The 20,432-nt window shown below is 44.9% G+C and overlaps 2 protein-coding genes across 3 annotated transcripts in view; one reads left to right on the top strand and one right to left on the bottom strand.

Annotated features, from left to right (window-relative positions):
• Positions 1–2,927, top strand: part of LOC144104680 (uncharacterized) — a 31,384-nt gene extending 28,457 nt beyond the window's left edge. For both annotated transcript variants that reach the window (XM_077637819.1, XM_077637818.1), the window contains exon 4: positions 1,170–2,927. In XM_077637819.1, coding sequence (XP_077493945.1) covers positions 1,170–1,355 — 186 coding nt within the window. In that variant the 3' untranslated portion in view covers positions 1,356–2,927. The remainder of the gene's footprint in view (positions 1–1,169) is intronic.
• Positions 1–20,432, bottom strand: part of LOC144104679 (PIH1 domain-containing protein 1-like) — a 189,167-nt gene that overhangs the window by 102,336 nt on the left and 66,399 nt on the right. The window lies entirely within an intron of this gene.

Raw genomic sequence — 20,432 nt, 5'->3', positions numbered from 1 at the left:
TGATTTAAGTGCATCAAGGCCGAGATACCTGAGCATTTCTGTCGGCGGGCTGTCAGATCTAGTATATTTATTACAAGTGAATCTAGCCGCGGCCCTTTGGACATTTTCTAACCTAGTTATGTCTTTGTCAGTGAAGGGGTCCCACAGACAGGAAGCATACTCCAAGCATGGTCTCACTGACGCTTTATATGCTGCTAATTTGACATTTACAGGGGCTTTGGAAAGCTTACGCCAGATAAACCAGAGAGACCTAAAGGCTTTGGTGCAGATGTTTTTAATATGGGTATCTCATCGTAGATCTTTAATAGTAACTGTTATGTTCGGTGCATGGGAGCCCCGTCAGTGAGGAACCTCTCAAACCGGTTGCTGGGTAGAGACTGGTTTATTGCAAGAGCAAGGAGGAGGGAGCGGGAGATGGGGATGAGCAAGAGAGAGGTGGACGTTAACGAGTCGCAGGTGGTCAGCGGGGTGAATGACCTCCTCGGTCTGCCCGAAGGGGGCATGGCAGATGGAGCGGCCGTGCGACGCCCAACCATGCCGTACACAACAGTAACGCCTAGATATTTTACTGCCGGTGATTCTTTAAATGAAATACCATTAACTGAGTAAAAATGCAGCAAAACTGTTTTGGTCCTGCATATACAAAGAACTAAGCACTTATCAGTATTTAAATACATGCTTTATTTCGTGCACCAGTCCGAAATTTTTTCGAGACTTTTGTTGAGCTTAATTTGGTCGGTTTTAGATTTAAGAGGTGTAAAGAACGCAGTCATCTGCAAAAAGCTTTATCTTAACATCACTGCATACAGCGTTTACGATATGATTAACATAAATAAGAAATAGAATTGGCCCCAATATTGAGCCTTGTGGCACAACTGAAGTTACTCGCACGGTCTCTGAGCAGAAGTTGTCAACTTGAACATATTGACACTGGTTTTCTAGATAAGCCCAAATAAATTTAATGAGTGTACTATTTATTCCGATGGCATAAAGTTTCTGTAATAATTTATTATGAGGGACATACCATCCGACGCGGCCCAAATGTCGGAAAGCTACCCTAGCCAGTGCATGACCTGGAGAAGCCAACACCTGACGTGTTTGGTGTTCTGAACATTTCCGCGAGGGCATTAAAACTCGGCATTAAAACTTTCCCCTTTGCCAACACACAGGTGCTGAGCGATGCCCTCAAGGGATTCCAGCACTACCGCATCAACTTTTTTGTGCTGGACAGCTGCAAGCTGCCCCCGTTCCCCAATGGCCTCTTCCACAACGTCAACGTTGAATGGATGGAGGTGCTGAACTCTACCGTGCAGTTCCAGAGGAACTTCTTCACCTGCTCCAAGGACTGCTTGTGATTTCCCAAAGTGATGTTTTCCAGACAGCAAATGTGAAATCAATGTCACAAAGTGTGTGTGCATGCGTGCAAGAAACCAAGCCAGGCTACATCAGAGACAATGGTTCTTCGTGCATCTTCCATTTTCGTTTTCATTACAACTAATTTGACATTTTCTGAAGCAGTCAGTGCTGCCTCCAGATGCTGCTGTACAAAGACAGAGACATGTACTACCATACACTCAGGCCAGCAGTTGGTGTGGCAGGAATTGCACCCTGCAAAGTTTACTCCATCACAAGCTTGGTTTTGTTGGCAACCCTGCTCTTTACAGAGTTCAATAAGCTAAATATACAGACAAGCATGATGCAAAGAACATTACTGAAACAACCAGATAAAAGACAGGACATGTGCGACTGCCCTTGACTTTCTTTCCATCATAAGCCGACACCAACTTGCTGCTTTACTACTACAAAAATTAAGAGCGTGTAACCACACCCACCTTGGTTTTTGAGTGTGAAAGCATGACTGTGAAGCAAGGAACGAACTGAAGCAGCTTTGTTGTCATGGCAGATCTGAATGCGCTTTAATGGTGTGGGCAATGGGACTGATGTTGCTTTCCTGCAGCCAACTCTGTGACTAAAGCCACATTTTTTTTCCGGACATGGTTTCAAATGCTGTTGCCATGAAATTATTGCACAATTCGTACCATAAGAATGATGATCCTACTCAGTGTGGTTCCTGCAAACGGAGTAATGTTTACTTCCATTGTACTTCAGTGCAACCAGTCATAAAATAGGCATCAAAATCCCAGGACTGAGTGAGCTAACTAGTATCTCATTTCACACATGCTGTTCATTTCCTTCATATCAAGCCCCTTCAGCACCTAACACTAGACTAAGGCAACAACTATGCCATATTCTCTGCAAAAGTTTGCTGCAGTCGGCTCAATGTAAAAAATAAATGGTATGTATTATGCAAGAAATAAGAAAAAAAAAGTATTCTCCTATCCAAACCTTCACTGAATAATTCCTTTAAGAGAAAACTCAAGCTGCAGCACAGGAAGTTTTCATAGGTTATTCAAATATGGCAGCACGGCACACAAATACTGCTCACACAACTTCCTACACATCCTTGGGACGGCAACAAAGAGCAACCACTGCTCAAACAATTTTTTCATGAAGCCACTTTTCCAAACTGTGCTAGCTGTCAATACAATACTGCACATCCATTCTCCTTACATCTCTTTTCTTCCAGGCTGTTTTTGTCCTTCTACTCATCCTCAAGCTCCTTACATAGTACTATTTACAGCACAATGTTGCTGACGTTAATTGTAGCAGCGACATTAAAGATCCGAATATGTGGTGCCAAACTAGCTAAGCATACTGTAATCAGAAATTTGTGCCACTAATTATCATCGTAAATCAATGTGCCTGCCTCATCTGCTGCATCAGCAGCTGCCTAGTGTCCTGATCTCCTTTCCTTTTCTTTGTTTCCATCATGTGCTGCATTGACGCAAGTGTGTCAAGCTCAACACAGTGGCATTACAACAGTGTCTGCTCAATTAATTAAACTGTCATCCTTGTTATTTGATCCAGACTGTGTACTGCCTCTTTTTTCGCTCCACAACCTACCGAGCATTGGTGGATACCCAGTTTAAGGTCCACCCCGGCTGAGCGAATGCTGCATCTAGGCTATGTTCGCGAAGCATTCTGTGAGTTTTTCTTGTTCGAACAGCACATTACAGGCAGCACTCAAGTCTAATGTACATGCTATCAATCGATGCGCACCACTATAGTGTAGCTGCACAAAAGATGGCATGGCAGATGATGAAGTCGATAGCTTCATTGATATTACCTACTTAAGATAGCAATTATGAAGAGACTCCTCCACTTAGGACAGTTTCATTTGGCCTGTGCATAGAATAGATGTTTATCTATTTTCATATGGTCTTGGAATGTGCGTTTGTTCAATTGTGTTTGATTGGCAGCCTTTTAAATATGGCAAAATTTGGGTATTTTGGCAATGAGTATCTGCTGAGTGCTGGGATGCACAGCATCAATATTTTTACCACCTGGGGCGAACACTATACTAGCGCAGTGGGCGAAGTTTAATGAACTTATCTTCACTAGTTTATTTTTAATTACCGTTCCGGTTTGAACATCATGAGGAAGTATTATGGAAATCTTCACATTGAAGAGGCAATTATCCCTTTCACTGCCACTCCCGCGATAACTCGGGAGACCACACAAGCACACCCCCTGCTACTGCCGAGTATACTCGTGTTGCTGAGTATACTCCCTGCCACTCTCGATGCTGCTCATATAAAAACAAATAATGCGGGTCGTCGTGCAATTCATGGAGAGGCCACACAAACACATCGAACTATGTGTTTCACACATAGAAATGCAAACACATAGAAATATGTGTTTGTGTGGCCTCCGCACCACTTCTATAGTGTGGCTTCATCGTCATCTCAGCAGCGCAGGCGAGTCAGCGTGCCACGTGCGTCCGTGCTATGAAAGACAAATAATTTCAAGAACTCGCGATTCAGCAGAGTGGAGATCTGGGCGAGTTGGTACATGATTGTAGAAAGAAAACCAGCGCAAAGGACGGAGACACAGAACAGGAGCACAGGACGACACTGTTGGTGACCAGTTGATGAATTCTGGCTCAGATGAAAGTGACAACGATGAAGCAACCCGACTAAATGGCTTGCCGAGTGGAGACGGCAACGAAGAGCCCTTGCCGCCTAATAATTTGAGCAGAAGAGGAAACCTGACTAGCGTAATTTCTGCTAGAAGAAAGAATTCAATCCTCAGGGACATGCAAAAAAAACCCTGGCAGGGAGTGAGGAGCAGTCAGAAAAAAACTCGGCAGTGAAAGGATTAAAAACGAACTATTAAACTTCACACATTGCACTATTATACTGTACTCCTCAAGTGGTAAAAACATTGATGCTGTGCACCACAAAGCACAAGAGGTATTCTTTTTTTTTTTTCATTTCAGTTTGTTTCATTTTCATTTACAAAAACCGGAGCAACGGCAAAAGGCAAGAAGCCTGACAAAGGCCTCTGCTCCATATGCAGTTCAACAGACTGGCATCAGAAATATATAAAACCACAAATGCGAACAGTTGATTTTTAGGGGACAAAAGGGATAAAACAAGTAACACTGAAAGGCCATAAATGCTAACAAAGCACAAGAAAACTAATTCAATTATTTCAATGTTTTCTTGCAGTATTACATTCTTAAGGAACTTTTTGGGAATCGGCTTGCTGAAATCAAGTGGTTTTTCAGTGCGATTTAGTGGAGACGGTATTTGGAACTGTACGTATTGCCTGCCGTAGTTTGTTCTGACTTGGTAAGGTGTGGGTGCGAGCTAGTTGGTAATGCATTGTAAGACGAAAAGCGCGAAAAAAACAGACGGACACGGAAAAAAAACACGCAAGCACTTGTCCGTCATCTTTCTTGCGTCCGTGTGTTTTTTTCGCACTTTTTCCGCACCGACTATAGGGATTTTTCTACTATGTGTGCGGAAGAAATACTCTACAGCGCAGTTTGCTGTGCTATAAAGTTTCTGGTTCTGGACATGTTGTAAGAGCCTACAACAGCATAATAGGTTAGCCTTTATACCGGAATACTTTCTGAATAACAGATCTGCCGGTAAATATTGTGGAAGCCGTCGTAGTTTTTCAAATATGCACAAGACTCGCTTCTGTAGGGTAATAAGCTTATGAAAACTGCCCTGCGTGGTTGTTCCCCAGATTAGCGAGCAATAAGACATTCTGGAGTAGAAAAGCGTATATAATATAACAAGGTTCTAAGCCATTCTGGCACCAATTGGCTTAGTTTATAAAGACAACCAACTGCCTTGCCTAACTCGGCCGCCAGTTTCGACACGTGAACATTCCATGACAAGGTGTCCTGAAACCACACACCCAAAAATTTTTGAACCTTAACCTGCTCTAGACTGACACCATGAAAATTGAGCTCAATATTAGAGATGATTGGTTCATTTATGGGTGCGAATATCATATACTTTGTCTTGCTGGTATTCAGCTGCAAGTTATTCTTGTCAAGCCAGCCCGAAAGGAGTTTCACGTAATAATTAACATCATATTGAAGTTGATTAAGTGAATCACTCACGAAAAAAACGTTAGTGTCATCTGCATACATAATTATTTTCGGAGAGTTTGGTACGCTGCAAAGATTACTTACATAGATTAAAAACAACAGCCGTCCGAGAATAGATCCCTGAGGAACACCATTCTTTACTTTGGCATATGAAGAAGATTCTTGATTAACGCTGACGTATTGACGCCAAAAATGGACCGAATTCTACAGCATTTAAAAGCCTGCCAATCAAATACAATTCAACAAATGCACATTCTGAGACCATATGATACTAGATAAACATCTATTCTAACCATCTATTCCAAACGAAACTGTCTTAAGTGAAGTAGTTTCTTCCGAACTTTTCTCTGAAGTAGGTCAAATTGATACGAGGTGGCAAGCCAAGGAACAGGACGACATGATGGCAGATGAAAATATGATTTAATGGCTCAGGGCCTAGCGCAAGTGCTCCGTCCCGCGCCACTGCCCTCTTCTTCGTTTTCGTAACAATATCAACAAAACTGCTGACTTCGTCATCTGTAATACCACCTCCTGTGCACTTGATAATGTGGCTACACTATAATTCTTGTATGCATAGCGCTAGACAGACAAGGGCGACACAGAATCCACTGAACAGGCGCTAACTTGAACTTTATTTCAGTAAGGCAATGTATACAAGAACTTTGTACCAACTAGCACAAACCAAGCTTCTGCTACACCAAAATGGTGTGCATCGATTCAGCTTTTAAATGATGCCTACATTGTGCTATTTGAACAAGAAAAACGCGCAGAATGCTTGTGCAAACAGGATAGATAAGCGGGCGAGTTGGTGATACATAATGCAAAAAAAACAGCGCAAACAAACGGGGACTAGACGAAGAATACACAGGAACAAGCGCAAACGTGACCTAGAATGGAACATTCGCTCAGCTGAAGTGGGACTCCCGCCTTAAACATCCTGAAAATTCACGCTTTACTACGAGATGCTATGAGAGTCAAAGACCAAGCCTAGCACCAGCATTTTTGTCCTGATAGAATAAAGTAACCTACATGCCTCATCAGGAAGGAGCTTCCTTTCCACAGGCTCTGTGCATTACATGAGATTAGCTACTCAATGGATAAAATTTATAGAGTACGAGCTAGCTGCACATTTTGCAGCTCTTCTCCTGACAGTGGATGCCTTGCACTCTACATACTGGGGAAGATGCAGTTCACAGCTCTGCACAATTGGAGGCTATCTTCCGGCTGTATTTTTTGCTCCAGTCAAGCCTTCACTTACAGCTGCAGTGGGTTCGTGCCCTGCAGGCCCAGTCAGGATCAACCACTACTACTGGTTTTATTGCAAGCAATCAATTTTTACTTATTTATTTTATTTATGGATACTGCGATCTAGTACAGATCATAGCAGGGTGAGAAAAAAACAAACAAAATACAAGCATATAAACACTCAAATTCATAACATTTGCACGCACTTTTCAAACAACAGTAAAGAATTATGATTAACAGTCTCGCTATTAAGTTTGTTCCATTCACTAATTGTCTTCGGAAAAAAAAAGGATATCTAAAGCAGTTATTTCGAGCGTTCAAAGGGGTTATTGTTAGTGCATGCCTTTGTCTCATGTTATAACCTGAGGAGTAAGCAAAATAATGACAAGTATTAACTTTATGATGACATCTTGTCACGAGTGAAATATGGGCAGTAGTCAGTGTGCACCTACCCACACTTGGTCGTCCTCAGCCTCCAACGAGGGACCAACGCCAATGCCACCGACACTGTTTGCACGACGCATGTGGCAATGACGTCTACAATGTCATGGACAGTGCCACCTTCTGAAACAACTGTTCACTTTCGTTAGGCCCAAGCTGAATTGTTAAGCAGTAACATTTGGCCATATGCTGTGGTTTAACTACTGTCATAGCCCTTCAATGCTTTTTCTGGTCACAAAACTCCGGGCAAAGCTTCATACAGGGACAGCATGTGCCGCTAGTGGTGCAGCTGTTGGAGTGGGGACACAAATGACCGTGCGAGCCCTGTTCACAGCAAATGTTTTCCTGCCAAAAGGCTTTCTGGGGATTGGTATTTGGGCTTAGCATGGGCACTACTTTACAGCCTGAAAGCTTGGCTGCAACATCGAGACATTAAAAACCCCGTGTGATCAACGCTGGCCGCTAGTAAACCCTGCTAGCGGCTGTTTTCTGACCAACAACGCTCTTACCTTCTCTCGTTGCATTTTATAAAACAGTTTTTTATATAGGTGCAGCCTGCGCATTTACTTTCCCTACCACTTTACTGAAATAGCACTCTGGAAGATCTAGCTTAGCAGCCAGTAGCGTAATAACATATGCCTGAGTTGCGACTGTCTCCGCTGAGCACTTGTTTTCGTCCAAGTGCAAAAGTCTAGTTACATATGCTTATGGCTGGCGCTTACCTTGACATAACAATCTCACTGGTGCTGAAAATAGGTTGACGCAGCGTTTTAAGACAAAGGAGCTGGCAAGCGCTAAGAAATTTTGAAATTTTTGACTCAGTGCTCACGGACCCTACTCACGGTCTAAACGTTCATGTGGTGTTGGTCCATGACGTATGTGGCACGGCTGATGGCGATTCTCTCATGCAGCAGCCAGTGAAGCTGACCTGTTTGTGCCACCACGGGCTCAAAACCCAGTCACAGCATTATTTACTTTATTTCTGCACCCTTAAGGTTCTTGGTTGGGTTTGAGCCTCTGAAGTAGTGCTTTCACTGTAACTAAAAGAGTACAGCTGCCTAAAATGCAACATCATCATAGATTCTTGCTCAAGTACGCTGGTAGGCCTTTGAATATCTGTGGAACGGCGATGGGCCTGAGTTTCAGCTTCTTGCACTGCAGCGACCCTGCTTCTCTATTGACCACAAACACGTCGGGGCGAATTATATTTGTGAGGCCAAATGCTTCTCACAGTCAAGGGTAACTCCACCGCATTCCTGTAGTGTATCGCTCGCTTCCACGTTTTACACTGCTCGGCGTCGCTCGGAAGACCGATCAGCGAGGTCTTTTCCTATGTACTTTTGTAGCAACCAGTCATCATCACAGGTTTGTGCATCACATGCATTGCACTTGTTTGTGAATGAAGGCAAAATCGGAAGAGAAAATGGTGGCTGCCACACGGTTGGCCTCGCATTCTGCCTGCATTCTCGCAGCTTTACAGATGCTTGCTTGTCCGTGTCGTTGCCCCACAGGACTCCCAGCGCCGTCTCGTCGAAGGTGCGGTCAACATATGAAGCTCTCCCACAGCGTTACGGAGAAGTTTCATGACCATAAAATCATTGAAGGACTATGCTACTACTGTTTAACCTGCTTAGAGAGCTAAAGCTGTGGTGTAACGGGCAACTGACGCTGCTTGGCGTCTGTAACTTTGAGTGCGTTCCGGACAACTTTGCTACTCGGTTAATTGGAACATTTGCAATTTACATGCTCAAAATTATATTATTCATGAACACCTCAGTACATAACTCAAAGATATGTTTTTAAGACATCTGTGCATTCACTAGACACGCGCCATCTGCTACCATCGCCGTACATTGCGTCTGGGGTTTCAGTTGGTGATGGCGCTACGACTGCACGTCATGCATGAAGGATATTCACCACAAACTGACTTCGCTACTCACTTAATTTGGTTAGTTAGTTAGTTAGTTAGTTAGTTATATTGATTTTAATGGCGCAAAAGCAACTGAGGCTATGATGCGCCAAACACACGGTTAGAGCTTTTGTTAGAGGTTACGCTTTTTATATTTAAAGTTTGTATAAAACATTGGCTTCTCTGAGAAATTTAAAAATGCTGGAAAAATCAACCAGTGCTTGATCTCCTAAAAGTAACATGGGGTGTAGTGGGATGTATTCATTGTACAATGTTGTGAAATATTTTTTCCTCACTTGTTCCAGTTTTTTGCATACAATTAAAATGTGGTTTACCGTGAGTTCATCGCCACACATTTCGCAGAGAGGTTTGTCTTTTTTTGTCAGTAAGAAGTTGTGAGTAAGGTGTGTGTGTCCAATGCGTAGTCGACACAAAATAACTTCTATGAAACGCTCCTGATGTGTACATGATCTCCATTCTCCCAAAACAGGTTTTATAGAATGTAGTTTGTTGTTTGTTTGTTCGTCCCATGCAATCTGCCACTTATTCCTGAGTTTTCTGTGCAGTAATTTAGAAAAATCCCTGTGGTATGTTAACTTGTTTTATATGGCCAATTCTAGCTTGTGCTGCGCAAGCATCTGCTCTCTCATTACCTAAAATTCCAACATGGCTACGGACCCAGCAGAATATAATGTTATGTTTTTGCTTTGTAATTTTAACTATGTTATGTATGATTTTTCCTATTATGGGTTCAGCAGCGTTTATAGAATGCAGCGCTTTTAGCATACTCAGTGAATTGGTGTAGATGCTATTTTTTATGTTTTGTTTTACTATTTGTTCTACAGCTACAAAGATGGCATAACACTCCGCAGTAAATACCGATGCATACTGTGGCAATCATATCATTTTTTCATTTATTCCTTGAATTACTGCACTTCCGACATGACTTTCTGTTTTTGAGCCATCAGTGTAAAATTCAGTGTGTCATATTTTTCTTGTAGTGCAAAGAACTCTTGCAGTATGTGCTCGTGTGGTATTTTCTCTTTGTTTACGTGTGTTAATGTCAAGTCACACACTGAAGGAAGGCTGTACCATGGTGGTAGATATTCATGTCTTTGTGCAATATTAGGTAGGGCGTCCAGCACTGCTAAGTCCTCACATTTATCTTCAAAGCGCATTATTAGTGGCCTGATAAAATGTGGTTTATTATTGAATAATCTCCTAGATGGGCACTTGGTAACAATGGGATAGCAGAGATGTTTAGGGAGAGAACAGGTTTTTAGGATGTACGTGCATGTTAGTGCGACTCTTCTATCCTCTAGTGTGGGCTCATTAGCTTCAACGTAAAGACTATTTACCGGGGATGTTCTATATGCTCCAGTTGATAGGCGCAAACCAAGATTATGAACAGGGTCCAGTCGTTTCAAGTAGGATGCTCTTGCCGAACCATATACCACACACCCGTAGTCCAGCTTGGAGCGCACCAAAGAGCGATATATTTGCAATAGGCATGCTCTATCGGACCCCCACCGTTTTCGCGAGAGTACCTTTAATACATTGAGGGCTTGGGATGCTTTCTTTTTCAGGTTGTTAATGTGTGACAGAAATGTAAGTTTCTTGTCAAAAGTGACGCCTAAAAATTTATGTTCCTGTTTGACTGGGAGTGTGGTTTGATTCAAGCACAGATTGGGATCAACCTGTAGGCCTCGTCGTAATGAGAATAAAACAGCTACTGTTTTTTGGGGGGAGAACTTGAATCCATTTTTCTCTGCCCAAGCAGCCAGTTTATTTAGTGTGATTTGTATTTGTCTCTCGCAGGACAGTATGTTGGAAGAAGTGTATGCTATCTGTATGTCATCTACATAAACTGAATACATTACGGACTTAGGTATTACTTTGGCCAAAGAATTCATTTTTACTATAAAGAGTGTCGTACTTAAAATGCATCCCTGGGGTACGCCATTCTCTTGGGTGAATGTCGTTGATAGAGTTGCTCCCAGACGGACTCTGAATGTGCGGTTAGTCAGGAAGTCGTTCAAGCAGTTCAGCATCCTGCCGCGGATCCCTAGATCTGCTAGGTCATGGAGGATGCCGAACTTCCAAGCGGTATCATATGCCTTCTCCAAATCGAAGAAGACACCGATACAGTGCTGTTTGTGGATGAACGCCTCCCGGATGGTGTTTTCTAGGCGGACAAGGTGATCAGTGGTCGAGCATGCTTTCTTAAATCCACATTGATGTAAATCTAAGAGTCGACGAGATTCAAGTGTGAAGGTCAGTCTAATGTTTATTATGCTTTCGAAAGATTTAGCGATGCAGCTGGTGAGGGCTATCGGTCTGTAATTGTTAGGACTTGTTGGTTGTTTTCCGGGTTTCAGAAAAGGTACTATTATTGCTTTCTTCCACTCCTCAGGTATATTCCCAGTTGTCCATATTTTGTTAAAGAAGTTCAACAATGCCTGCACGGCAGCCTAAGAGAGATGGGCGAGCATAGCGTAATGCACATTATCTGGGCCTGTTGCTGTCTTTTTACCACAAGATAATACCCTAATCAATTCCTGGAGTGTGATGGGTTGATTGTAGTCCTCGTGCATACCTGCTGCAAATGGAAGTTTTTGTTTTTCTGTTATTGCTTTGTGCTTCTGGAACGTGTTTGTGTAATTGGACGAACTGGAAACTTCAGCAAAATGCTCACCTAGTATGTTGGCCTGTTCTTCTAATGATGTTTGTGTCCCGGGTGTAGTCAGTAGAGGGAGTGTGAAAGGGGTATGGTCACTACTGAATCTTCGAACCTTTTCCCACATTTTTTTTGAGGTTATTGAGCTGTTTATAGAGGACACATATTTCTGCCACGAGGATTTCTCGGCATTTCTCCGAACGAATCGCGCTCTGGCCTTGGCCCTCTTAAAGGCAATCAGGTTCTCCGCTGTGGGATACCGACGCAGAGAGCCCCAAGCTTTATTTTGTTGGTTTTTTGCCAATGTGCGTTCTTGTGTCCACCATACTTTATGCTTTTTGTGTATGAGTCCTGTTGTTTGTGGTATGGCTAGTGTAGCGGCCGATATTATGCATGTAGTAAATTTTCCATTAATTTCGTCTATGCTGAGATCTTCACAAAATTCTTTTTCTAGTGTGGCACTTGCTGTAAAAAGTGACCAGTCGGCGAGGTGAAGTTTCCAGCACCGTGGTCTTGTGGGGATGACTGCAGTAGACGATGAGAGGCTGGTGATAATAGGTAGGTGATCACTTCCCAGAGGGTCATTTAAAACATCCCATTTAAAATCGTTAAAAAGCGATGGTGATGCGAAAGCTAAATCGAGAAAGCTCATTTTTGCCGAGCTTGGGCAAAAATAAGTTGCTTTTCCTGTATTTAAAAGACAGATGTTATTTGAGAGGATAAAATCTTCGATTGTTTGCTTGTTTGCCCCCTAGAGTCGCAGCGCTCACTTCCCCAAAAAGGGGAGTGAGCGTTAAAATCCCCAACTACCAGATATGGCTTTGGAAGTTCATCTATCAATTCTTCTAGATCATGGACTGTTAATGTAAAATGTGGAGGAATGTATACGGAACAGATTGTTAGTGTTTTATAGCTGACGATGCTGACTGCAACCGCCTCAAGTTTTGTATTGAGCTTGATTTCTCGAGCAGGGACGCCGCTTTGGACGACAATTGCGACGCCTCCTGAGAGTCGATTTGCCTGCTCGCGATCGCGTCTAAAAGTTTGATAATGTTTCAAGATATGTACATGCTGTGGACCAAAATTGGTTTCCTGAAGACATAAAACTATGGGTAACATTGACCCTAAAATATGTGTTATGTCACTACAATTCCGCATAAGTCCTCTGCAATTCCATTGAATTAAAAAAGCCATGCTTGTGTTTTTGAGAGAAAATGAAAGGAGATTTACTTATGTGGTGGGCCCGTTATGAGGGGCCTGTCTTTTTTCCGCTCAAGAGAGCTGTTCCGCCTCTGTAGTGGAGGCGGAGTGGGTGCTGTATCCATCACCTCAACCGAGGTGCTGGAGAACCGCGGAGGGCCCGCGGTTGTGTTAGTTTCAGGCCTCTCCCGACGGGGGGAGGTCCTGCGGGATGCATGGACCGGCGCTCCCTGCTTTGAGGGTGGCAGAGCAGCCTTCGCTGTCCCTGCCTGGGGCATGGATGGCCCCGCCACTGGCTCTGTGAAAGCAGCCTCGGCAGGTGCAGTAGAGCTGTGTGGTGCTACGCCCCCGCGCACCACATCAGCGAAGTTGGGTTTTGCTGTGAAAGAGAATGTGTTCATAAGCGCAAAACGCCTCCTTGCTTCTTTGAATGAAATGTTTTCTTTTGTCTTTATGGTAATTATTTCCTTTTCTTTTTTCCAGGACGGACATGCCCTGGAGTACGCTGCATGGTCTCCTTCGCAGTTTGCGCAGCGCAGTGCTGCGTCACATTCCTCAGAATGCTGGTCTTTCGAAGCGCATTTCGCGCAGGTTTTGCGGCCGCGGCAACTTTGTGAGCCGTGGCCAAACTTTTGACAGTTGAAACATCAGCGGGGATTGGGTATATAATGTCTGACGTTGACTTTCAAGTATCCAACTTTGATCGTTTCGGGCAAGGTACTGGTGTTAAATGTGAGGACCATGTGTTTGGTATCTATTTCTTTGTTATCCCTGCGGATCTTGATTTGGTGAACGTCGATTACATTCTGGTCGGTAAGCCCTTCAAGCATTTCAGCTTCTGTGATATGGATAAAGTCTGATTCCGAGATTACACCTCGGACTGTGTTTAGAGATCGGTGGGGGGTTACTGAGACAGAGATGTCGCCTATAGACGCAATGTTGGAGAGTTTTGAACACTGGATGCTGTCGCGCAGCTCAAGAAGTAAGTCGCCGCTGGACATTTTTGAGACCTTGTAGCCAGGGCCAAGGTATCGGTTAAGCATTTTGACACAAGGAATGGGGATATTATTCTTGCCTGTATTCCGTCACTTTCACTGTGATTACGTGGAACTTTGAAAATGTTTGTCTCTTTTTTGAGAAAAAATCAGCTGCTTCGTTCCGCCCTCTTCTTAGAGAGCGATCAGGTTTGGATAAGGGTGGAGCCATAAAAAAATTTAGTTTTCGGTCATGGTGCCAGCCACCCACCACGGAGTCCAACAAGGGGACGGGACAGGAACTTGAAAGCAAGTCCTGCCCACGCCAGCTGTACACCTTAACTATAACCAAATATGACTCAACTCAGGGTAGTTGGTCACACAAGGTTAACCCTCACCGCCAGGAAAACAGGAAAAACCAAGAAGTGAGTAGGATATAGGAGAGTTGTGAGACAGAGATAGGAAAGTGAAAGATGGAGAGGAGGATAGGAAAAGGCGACTGCCAATTCCCCCCGGTCGGATCAGGCCGGTCGGGTCAGCCGGAGGTGCCGTCTGCAGGAAGCTGGGGCCAAAGTGGTGTGTTGCCTCCGCCAAGGGGCCTTGAGGGTCCAAACGCTCGGCATCGGCTCAACCACCAGGATCCCCTTTTCCCCGGACATGGCGATGCCACGCACCGGCGAGGCGCGGGTGCTCGGGTCCGTGGTGATGCACAGTTCACCATCATCCCCTTGCGGGGATGTCCCTGCGGATGCTCGGGAACCCCCGGTGTCGCCACTCACCGTCGCGACGCCTGCAAGCTGCAGGCGCCCCCCTGCGGGGCTCACTTAATTTGGATACTTGTAATTTACATGCTCATAATTAAATTATTCATGCACACATTAGCACATATCTCGAAGATGCGTTTCTTAGGCATCTGTGCATTCATTCGGTACCAAGAGACGAACAGTCATGGCGGAGTGGAAGCGTCCCCGTCTCACATGCCTGAGGCCCGGGTTCGATTCCTACCTACAGCAGAATTTTCTCCAATTTCTTATTGAAGCCGCTTCAAGGTTATATGTGCATCATAACATGACCTTCAAGGTTTTTATGCGAGAAGTGGAGCTTTTGCTTTGAAAGCACACAAAATATTGAAAGTCAAGGTACCGGTCATTGTCACCAACTCCCACAATGTCGTAGGCCCCTCTCAGACCAAGCTTTTCAAATGCATCGAACTACACCTTATTGCAGCATTTGCATCAGTACATCACAACCAGCCATGCATGCCTATTTAAAGCATTACTTTCCCAGTTCAATACTGTGGAACAACCCTATGAAACAGGTACCAGAATGTCACAAAGCCCCAAAACTAATAAAGCCACCCATACCCTACACAGAAACGCTCACTGTTCATGTAAAAAACAACAGACACTTGCACAAAGCAAATTAGACCCTACACTAGACATGAGGAGAAAAAAAAGGGGGGGGGGGGGGGGGGCATAACTGGCTCGCCTTGTTGGTGGACACCTACACTTTTTACCATAACGAAAAAGAGCACCAGCACTGACCAAAAACCTTAACACTTATGCAGCAGTGAGACACATGCATCCCCCCCACTTGCTTCAAGTGCGAGCAAACACGAAACGATGCAACTATGTACCATATTTTTGCGTTCGAAATACTACTGAACTATCGAACAAGTCATCCAGTGTGTTTTTATATTTTGTTACGGGTGTACAGTTTTACAAGACCCATTTTGGCAAGGAAGAATTTTTGATGATGCTAGGTTTTTATGGCGCAAGGGCTCCTAAGGCCAAAGAGCGCCAAACGCGAGGTTTTTGGTCGACTCAGGCTAAAATATATACAAATGATAAAATCAACACCAGACGTATAGGGCCTAAGAGTAGTGGGTATGAGCAAGATTATAGGAGTGTGACGAGGGTGCCTAAATATCTGGTGGAATAGCTTAAAGTGATGTACAGCGCCTAAAACTTGTTTTAAGAGGAGTTATATATGAAAGACAAAGCCAGGAAGCCTCAACCCCACTCCTTGCTTGAGTAAAAAGAGGGGCGAGGCGTCTGGCAGCAATGGGTAAGCTCTCCGCAGCAATGAGGAGGTGCTAAGGTTACTTTGAATATGAAATCTCTCATAAGAAACCTACATCAGTTAAAAATTTAGAAACCCTATCCAATGAAAACATGCGGTGATCACCTAAGAATAATGAAGGGCGCATTGGTATTTTAAATGTGTAAAGTTCAGGGAAGTGCTGTCATCTTTCTGCATCCAGTCTGGGGCGTATGATTAATGTGTGGGCAACTGAGATGTAAACTCCACATCTCGCACATTGCGGTGCTAGAGTATACTGTAAAAGATGTGAGTGTGTGATGTATGCATGTCCTATCCCCAGTCTGCAGAGAGCAACTTCTTTGAATCTGTTTTGTTTTTTCGCGGCGTACCTCCCAATTCTTGGTTTTATTGTGTGCAGTTTGTTCAACCCAATCCTGCAGCTACTCTTTGCGTATGGCCCGAGGTCTTGGTATGGAAGTTGCTTTATATTCATCCTATTCAGTTCGGCACCTGATGCTGCAAGCTTCTTCATTTCCATCTATTCCACAGTGAACGGGTACCCAGCATACTGTGCGTGCAGACATAAGGCATTTCAAGAGGGAATTCATTACAGGGTTTCTACAGGGTTTCCCAGAAGGCAGGGCCATAATCGCACTTAAGGAATCTGAGTAAATAACAAAGCTTGGGACTTCTTTCTTTTCCAGGATGAATCTAACAGCCAACAGAATACCATGGCATTCTGCATTAAATATGCTTGTGTGACTATTCATTGTTTTCGTTTCAGAAAACTGGCAACTGCAAACTGCACATGAAACTGAGGATGTCTGAGGAAGGCACACTGTCTACAAAAAAGACTTGGAACCTGTTGCGGCACCTCCTAGATCCGTTAAAAAGCAAGAGCGCATGCGCTCGAGACCTCACGAGAACGATCAACAGTTACGACGGGGACGGGGAGAAGCTCATTAGTGAACTCACAAGTAATTACCTCAAGACCGAGAAGAGCGGTAACCCGATTCACGAGTATGAAGGGGAAAGCAACGTCGAGATGGACGAACCCTTCACCGAGCTGGAGCTGGTTGTGGCCATCGATGAAAGTAATCAAGGCAGCGCGCCGGGCATTGACGGCATTACATACAAGATGCTAAAAAAATATGAGAGACAAAAGCCGAGCTGAACTGCTAAACCTCGCTAACGCGTCCTGGGAGAAGGGTTCGTTACCAAAAGAATGGAAAGAAGCGGAGGTGCGTTTCATTCCCAAGCCGGGGAAACCACCCCACGTCGACAACCTGCGCCCCATCTCCCTCACGTCGTGTGTGGGGAAGGTGGTCGAGCGTATGGTTTTCAAGAGACTACAGAGACATTTGGATGTCACTGATCAGCTACCACCGACTATGTACGGATTCCGGAGGCACCTGAGCACGCAAGACGTCTTGGTGCAACTACACGAGCTAGTTATCAAGCAAGCGAAGCCTCATGTGCCAAGAGCTATCCTGGCGATCGATCTAAAGGGGGCCTTCGATAACATCACACACGAATGTATCCTCTGTAACCTACGCCAAACGGGGTGCGGGAAGCGCACCTTCAAGTATGTGCAGGATTTCTAAAGCAATAGAACGGCAACGATCAAAATTGGAGAAGAGAAGTCGAAACCGATAGCCCTGGGAGACAGAGGCACCCCGCAAGGGTCGGTTCTTTCGCCGCTTCTCTTCAACCTGGCACTCCTCCCTCTCCCGACTTTGCTTCAAGACATAGAGGGCACAGATCACGCTCTTTACGCAGACGATAATCACCGTGTGGACGTCGAGGGCAGGGTCGGAGAGTTGGATGGAGGAGACCCTTCAGAGAGTGGCAAAGACCGTGCACGAGTTCGCTCAATGTGCGGCCTCAGTTGCTCGCCCCAGAAGTCGGAGTTATTCGTCATCAAGCCCAGAAGAAAGCAAGGAGACCAAGAGAACATCCGCATCACCATCGATGGGGCGAACATAACGCCAACCACGCAAGCACGTATTCTGGGTGTCATCTTCCAGAACAACGGCAAGGCGGGGGCGTCGATAGGCAAGATCAAGGTTTCAACGGAACAAATTTCGCACATGATCAGAAGAGTAACGAACAGAAAAAGAGGATTCAAGGAGGACGATGCACTCACGCTCGTCCAGGCCTTCGTGACGTCGCGCATCGTTTACGCGGTGCCGTACCTGAAGTTACTCAAGAAAGACCAGGACCAGTTGAACGTTATTATACAAAAAACAACCAAGATGGCGCTGGGCATACCGACGCATTCCTCGACCGACAAGCTTCTCGGCATGGCCAAGCACAACAATGTTGAGTTAATAGAAGCTCATCTGTCTAATCAAAGAGTCCGGCTCAGTCAAACTTCGGCGGGGACGTCGCGTTCTTGCCAAGTTGGGCTGGCAAGAGGCAGACCGGAAGGAAACGGGACCGTTACCCACGTTGTGGGCACATAAAATCTACAGCAAACTGCTGCCTGGAAACATGAGGCCGGGTCGTAACGACGGCCGCAGAGCGGCTCGTATAGCGGCTTTGATGGAGACATTAGATCAAATAGAAGAAGAAGAACAGGGCGTCACTCTCTTCACAGACGCTTCATTACCCAAGTTTTCATCGAAAGCCACGCTGGCAGTTACGACGCGGGATATGCTCGTAACCTGCGCATCTATTGAGACGTCTTTTCCAGAGGTGGCAGAAGAGGCCGCGATAGCGCTAGCACTCGCGCAGCCCGAAGTGGGAAGAATTGTCACTGACTCACAAAAGGCGTATAACAGTTACAGAAAGGGGTGGGTGTCCCTTGCGGCACTAGGAATTCTCAAAAGTAAACGCGACGTTCCTGAAAGGAAAGTTGAGTTGATATGGACACCGGCTCACTCTGGGCTGGAGGGCAACGAACTTGCCACCAGTTTGCCCGAGAGATGGAATACCGGGCAGAGGAAGGTGAGCCACAGTCCATTATTAGTTATAAGGACATTACGAACTATTACAAGACGGACCGATCCTCACAAATCGCTTACCAGAGAACAGCAAGCAATCTACAGGCACATACAGGCAGGATCCTTCCTGCACCCTTACCTCAAAACAAGATGTACCCGGAAAGGTACGAGAAGGAATGTGATTTCTGTAAGGCGCAGTTAGGCACACTCCAACATGTCATTGGAGTATGCAACTTCAACAAGGAAATCCCCCCACCTCTTACCTGCCCCACTACCCCACCCATCCCTCACCCTCCCTTACCGAGCGATGGGAGACCTTGCTAACCAGCCCCGCCGTGGAAGACCAGCTCGTCCTGATCTCCAGGGGCCAGGCGGCTAGGGAAGCATATGGGTCCCGTGAAGAGGGAACCACTCCCATCGACGGCGTCTAAGCAGACGTCGAGCTCGAATCAATAAAGTTGTTTCTCTCTCTCTCTCTCTCTTTGAGGCATCAGTTTAAAACTCTGTGCACTGATATTTTGCTTGTAGGGACAGGAAATGCTGTTTTATTTTATGCCAATTGGTCACACATTCTTGCCAACCTCACGAAAAGATGTGCCGCAGTCAACTGGACACACTTCCCAGGGAGCAATTACGTCCTCAGAAGAAGTTACCAGAATGTTAGAGACTGGTATGTTCATCTCTCGGACAAATGTGGCGACTCTAATGGGTAAAGGTGGGGTTTCAGACGGTTGGTCTGAAAAGAGCAGTGTACTGGCTGGGTTTCGCAACAGCGCGTTGCATGATAATACGTTAGTAGCGTACGTTACACTTGTGTACTTCCGTCACCGTTCAAGTGATCATCGGTCCGCCTCAACGTACAAACTGGCAATTGGGCTTGTACACAGACCCAGCATAGAGTATTTTTAGGGTGCTTTTTCGTGCTGACTTGTGCACCACTGAGCCGTAGTCTATACGTGATAGAACTACACTATTTAGAAGACTCAGCAGGCAGTCTCGATCTATACGCCATGACTGGTGGGACAGGATCTTTAGAAGGTTCATTGATTTCATGCATTTAAGTCTTAGCTGCTTAATGTGTTTGATGAATGTCAGCTTTTCATCAACTACGATGCCAAGGAATTTGTGCTCTTTTTAGACAGCAATACTCTACCCGTTAAGTGTGAAGTCGTGTTTAGGCCTAATACCACGTTTTTTTTGAAGAGTACGCTTAGTCTTTGTAAATCCGTTTTGGTCTGCCCACTTTGCTACTTTGTTTAATCCTAGTTGAATTCTCCGCTCACAGATGGACAAATTACATGACTTGCAACTTATTTGTACATCGTCGACATAAACGGAGTAGGATATAGAGCTAGGCACAACACTTCACTCAATTTATTTTGACTATGAAAAACATGCAGCTAAGAACGCCGCCTTGAGGGACACCATTCTCTTGCGTAAACTGCTTATGTAAGGAGTTTCTTACACGGACCTAGAATGTCCGTTCAGTTCAGACAGATAACTCTGTATGGTGGTCAGCCTATTCCCCGAG

This window comes from Amblyomma americanum, chromosome 9 (assembly GCF_052857255.1).
Source record: "Amblyomma americanum isolate KBUSLIRL-KWMA chromosome 9, ASM5285725v1, whole genome shotgun sequence".
In the NCBI taxonomy this organism is placed as follows: domain Eukaryota; kingdom Metazoa; phylum Arthropoda; class Arachnida; order Ixodida; family Ixodidae; genus Amblyomma; species Amblyomma americanum.
Note: the sequence above shows the minus strand (reverse complement) of the source record. Positions and strands in the feature narration are given on the sequence as shown.